The sequence below is a fragment of the Petaurus breviceps genome, unplaced genomic scaffold (genome assembly GCF_028583685.1).
Source record: "Petaurus breviceps papuanus isolate PSGF00001 unplaced genomic scaffold, PetGlider_PUasm1.0 126, whole genome shotgun sequence".
NCBI lineage: Eukaryota > Metazoa > Chordata > Mammalia > Diprotodontia > Petauridae > Petaurus > Petaurus breviceps.
In genome coordinates, this window is record NW_027185655.1 from 9,986,199 (window position 1) to 9,991,574 (window position 5,376).

Below are 5,376 nucleotides of genomic sequence, written 5' to 3' on the forward strand. Positions count from 1 at the left end.
TATATATATGTGTGTGTGTGTGTGTGTGTGTGTGTGTGTGTGTGTGTACACACACATGCACATATATATACACAGACAGAGCATGTTTTAATGTTCAGTAACATAAAATTATATGCTCATGAAATTGTATTCTTGGCCAGAATCTTACACATACACACATATACATATATACACATATGTAACTATATATCTATCTGTGTACTTGGTCAATATATAAAACATGTATGATAGTAAGTTTGTATATATGATTATATTCTTAGCCAAAATTTCATGTATGTGTATATATTTATATATACACATACAGAGAGACACACATACATATACATATAGGTTTATATATATGCATGCATGCATATAAAATTTTGGCCAAAAATACAATTTTGTGAGCATATAATTTTACTGACCAATGAAGAACATACCCAGCTTCCATCTTCCATTCATTTGTTGCCCTTTGGGGTTTACAAAGCAATGCATGCTCTGATGTCAGGAACCCTCACATTACAAATACTATGTTCTACACAGCATTTATCACAGGAGGCCATAATGGAGATAGAAGCTGAGGGAAGACGAAGAATGAGTGGGGTCAAGCTAGCAAGCTACCTTGATAGCCCACCTGATGGTTTTAACCGGCCACATTAACTGTGTGGTTTAGAATTACTCATTAGGGCTATTTCATAACGAGGTTTGAATAACCTACGCTTGGTATTGATGCTGCCCTTGTTTGTAGAGCCATGGGAGTGGGCAGCAGTGGTCTAGGAAAGCATCAATGCTCCTTCCCGCCAAGACAGGGCTTGGAGGAGAGGGAGATCTTGCTTTATCTTGAAAATAGAAATAGCCCTTTCTGAGCTCTGGAGTGGAGCTGCTGTGAGGCCCCCATTTTCCTGTTTGGTTAGCCTAACCTTGTAGTTCCAAGAGTTGATGTTCTTCAGGGGATGGATGTGAGGATGTACTTTAGTAAAAGAGAGAAAAAATTAAATGAAGACACGTAGCCAGGGTGGAATCTATTTCGAGTCATAGATTTTTATTGCATCCAACTATCATCAGAAAAGCCTCATTAATCCTCATATGGTGTTGAATAATACATCTGCAGGTGAATGTTTCCAAGAGTCTACCACAGTGGGGTTTTGTCTATCACATGGGTTCTCTTCATTTTAAGTAGTAACGAGACAATTAGCAAAAAACCAAGCGTATATAAAACAATCCAACACAGTCCTAACAGGTCTTTCCAACCTTCTCTTTGCCACCGTCATACAGGCGTGGATCACATCCTGTTCAAAGTGGAGATTCTGTCCAATGAAGATCGGGAATGGCACGAGTCCTTCTCTCTGGTCCTGGGCCCTGATGACCCCGTGGAAGCAGTCCTTGGTGACGTGACCACTGCCACGGTGACAATCCTAGACCAGGAAGCTGCTGGGAGTCTCATATTACCAGCACCACCCATTGTAAGTGACTCAACAAGAAGACAGCCCCTGGAGGGTATGTATAAGAAAAGAGGACCTTGGACAGGGAAGACTTCTTGATTTACTGTGAAGAGGTCATAGGAGCCTTATTTTTAATGGTGGCAACAAGTACAAGAATCTGGGAATAGGTGGTGTAGTGGATAGATCACTTGCCCCCTGGAGTCAGGAGGACCTGAGTTCAAATCCAGTTTCAGAAACTTACAAACTGTGTGACCCTGGGCAAGTCACTCGACCCCGATTGCCTCTAAAAAAATGGGAGGTAAGATCAGAAGATACTTCATGGATATTACTCTGAATATTTATAGACACAGATCCTTCTGTTTGTAAAGTAAGTCACTATATTTCTAACTTAAGACTGAATGATAAATGAACAATGTGAAAGTGGAATTAATGAAGGGCTGCTATGGTAACCTTGACATTTAATGAAGAAATGTGGGAGTAAATCCTACTTCTTCAGTTAACTTAAATTTAACAAGTTAATCGACAAGAATCTGTTAAGTCCTATTCTGTGCTGGGAACATAAAAGTCAAAAAGGAAACTGTCTCTACCCTTGGGAAACATACATTTTGTCTTAACTTCTCAGCTCCCCAAGCAAGAAGGTGGCAATCCATGTCAGTGGAAGGAATTTCCTTATGAGGGAGTTACCAGGATGGATGAAATCACAAATCTGGTCCCAAAACCCATTTAACTATTAGCTCCATTAGAAATAAGACTAAGTCATAGGAAATAACCTTTCTCGCACTCAGAAGTGCTATATCAGGATAATATGAGCCAATGGAACATTATTATTATGGTTATTTGGAGAATGGGTGTGGGTTGTTTTTTTTTTTTCTCACCATGGCGGGAGAGAGAGAGAGAGAGAGAGAGAGAGAGAGAGAGAGAGAGAGAGAGAGAAAAGGAAAGAGAAAAGTGGGGAGAGAAGGAGGAGGAGAGGAGGGGAAGAAAAAGGGAGAAGAGGAGAGAAGGGAGAGGGATATTCAAATGACTGATATATAAGGCAAAACTTATATAAAAAAAAGCAAAACAAAAAAAATAGTATAAAGAAGAGATATTAGGTGAGGCAGAACCTTTGTCATCTATTTTTTACCTCTCTGGTTGCCAGCACCAAGGCATGAAGCTTTGCACACAGTAGGTGTTTAATGTTTATTTCTGCTTTGTTGCAGTTCCTCAAACAAAACACTCTAACTCCCATTCTCATTCCTTACTATAGGCTAGCTCTGGATGCCTAGAACACACTCCCTTCTTAGCCCCTCTTCTTTCCTTCTAGCTCATTTCAGGTGCTTCCTCCTGTATAAAACCTTTTCTTTTCTGATCCCTCTTTCCCAATTAGTGACATCTCCCCTGACAATTTCCTTATATTTATTTGGCATATGCTTATATGTGCAAGAACATAGTTATTTATTATGGTTTATTTCTATATTCTTATGGAGCTAATAATTTAATGGCTTTGGGGGGGAACTGATTTTTTAATTTCATCCACCTGGTGAGGGAATTCTTTCCACTGATGTTGATTGCCACCTTCTCCACTATGACAGTCTTGAAGATCTGACTGTAAATCTGAGAGGTTAAGTGACTTGCCCAGAGTCTCACAGCCAGTATGTGTCAGAGGCTGGATTTGAAGCAAGGTCTTTCTAACTCCGAATCTAACTCTCTCTCCATGACGTGGTGAATAACTTAATAATTGGGTTACATATGTGAAAAGGCTTAAGCTCAGCTATATTTCACTGTTTGCTGCTCTGTTCTGTTTTCTTGGGGTCCCCTCTTTTCATAGATTCTGATTCGGTTTCAAAGTGATACTGACTCCACAAACTGCCATTTATGTGATGTTTATGTGGGCGGGGGGTGTCCAGCTCTCAGTCCTGATGCTCAAGCTCCCCTAAGGCTTCGTTGTGTCCATTGTTCTGCAGGTGGTCATGCTTGCTGACTATGACCATGTGGAAGAAGTGACCAAGGAAGGGGTCAAGAAATCGCCCTCCCCAGGGTACCCGCTGGTCTGTGTCACTCCTTGTGACCCTCACTTCCCCAAGTATCCCGTCATGAAGGAACGCTGCGTGGAGGCTGGAATCAATCAGACCTCTGTCCGGTTTAGCTGGGAAGTGGCCACGCCCACCGATGGCAATGGCGCGAGGTCTCCCTTTGAGACCATCACTGACAACACACCATTCACCAGCGTCAACCACATGGTATGTGTGTGTGATGGCCAGGATGGGATGAGGATGTGCGGACTTGCTTCAATCCTGCCTTTAGAAAGCTGGGAGATAAGGTCTAGTTTCTGACTCTGTGTGACCTCTTGCAGGTGCTAGACAGTATCTACTTCAGCCGGAGATTCCACGTGCGCTGTGTGGCCAAGGCTGTGGACAAAGCGGGGCACTTGGGGACACCCCTGAGAAGCAACATCGTTACCATCGGGACAGACAGTGCCATCTGTCACACCCCTGTTGTGGCTGGGACCGCCAGAGGCTTCCAAGCTCAGTCCTTCATCGCTACCCTGAAATACCTTGATGTCAAACATAAGGAGCATCCCAACAGGTCAGCCAGGTGTCACCTTCTCCAGGGAGGGGTTTGGCCAAGTCCAGCACCCTTCTAGTGTTTCCTACAATGCCATCAGTACTAAGCATGTGCGTATGCATGTATTTTTTAATCAATGAAAAAGCATTTTTTAAAGTACCTACTATGTGGTGGGCACTGGGAGTGAATGCAAAGAAAAAATGAAACAATCCCTGCCCTCAAGGAGCTTACATTCCATGGAAGGGGATTACTGTCAGTCAGGAAGTAAATATTTATGAAGCACCTACTATGTGTTGGGCACAGTGCTAAATGCTAGGGATGTAAAGAATGGTGAAAAGACAGCCCCTGCTCTCAGGGCACTCACAGTCTAATGGGGGAGACAGCATGCAAACAGTTGTGTTTGCTAGATAAAGGATACATAAACCATATATAAGATATGTTGGAGGGAAGACAGCAAGATTAAGGGGTTGGGAAAAGCTTCCTGAAGATGGTGGGACTTGAAGGAAGCCAGAGAAGTCAGGTGGCAGAGATGAGAAGGGAGGGTATTCCAGGTATGGGGGCATGCTCAGAGAAAATGCCCTGAGTTTGGAGGAGTGTCTTGTTTGGGGTTTGCACAAAATAAAGACAAGATCATTTCAGTGAAGAGGCACTAATATTTGCCATGTGAATCAGAAAATGCCTTATGTAGAGAATTAGAGATTCTAGGAGGCTGAGGAGAGGAAAGAGGGCATCCCAGGCAGGGGGAGCAGATTGGGCAAAAGCTTGGCAGTGAGAGAGAGGGAGTGTCATGTGCGAGGAACAGAAAATAAAGCCTATTTGACTGGCCTGTATATTTGCTTTTATACTGAGAGGTACTTCAAGCATTCCTTCTATGGTAAATATCCGTTAGATATTGCAGAATGTTTATGTCCAGGTGTGAGCTGATCCCAGAGAAGTCAGCACATCCCTGTAAAATTCTATTGTGAACAATAATAACTCACATTTATATATAACACTTGAAGGTTCACAATGTACTTTATGCTAGCCCTGTAAAGTATATAGCATGACTTATACTAGTACTACTACTACTACTACTACTATCATTACTGTTACTAGTACTGCTACTACTACTACTATTATTACTACTATACTACTATTAGTGTTACTACTACTACTGCCACTATTACTACGACTACTATTGCTATTACTACTATACTATTATTACTGCTACTACTACTATCATTACTGTTACTAGTACTGCTACTATTACTACTATTATTACTACTGCTACTACTAGTATTACTACTACTACTGCCACTATTGCTACTACTACTATAACTACTACTTCTATTAGTATTACTGCTACTATTATTGCTATACTATTATTATTGCTATTACTATTTCTGCTACTATTATTATCACTACTGTT

At 41.7% G+C, this 5,376-nt stretch overlaps 1 protein-coding gene across 2 annotated transcripts in view; it reads left to right on the forward strand.

Annotated features, from left to right (window-relative positions):
* Window positions 1–5,376, forward strand: part of FRAS1 (Fraser extracellular matrix complex subunit 1) — a 485,111-nt gene that overhangs the window by 448,455 nt on the left and 31,280 nt on the right. For both annotated transcript variants that reach the window (XM_069092754.1, XM_069092760.1), the window contains 3 exons: window positions 1,255–1,442; window positions 3,368–3,643; window positions 3,757–3,989. In XM_069092754.1, coding sequence (XP_068948855.1) covers window positions 1,255–1,442; window positions 3,368–3,643; window positions 3,757–3,989 — 697 coding nt within the window. The remainder of the gene's footprint in view (window positions 1–1,254; window positions 1,443–3,367; window positions 3,644–3,756; window positions 3,990–5,376) is intronic.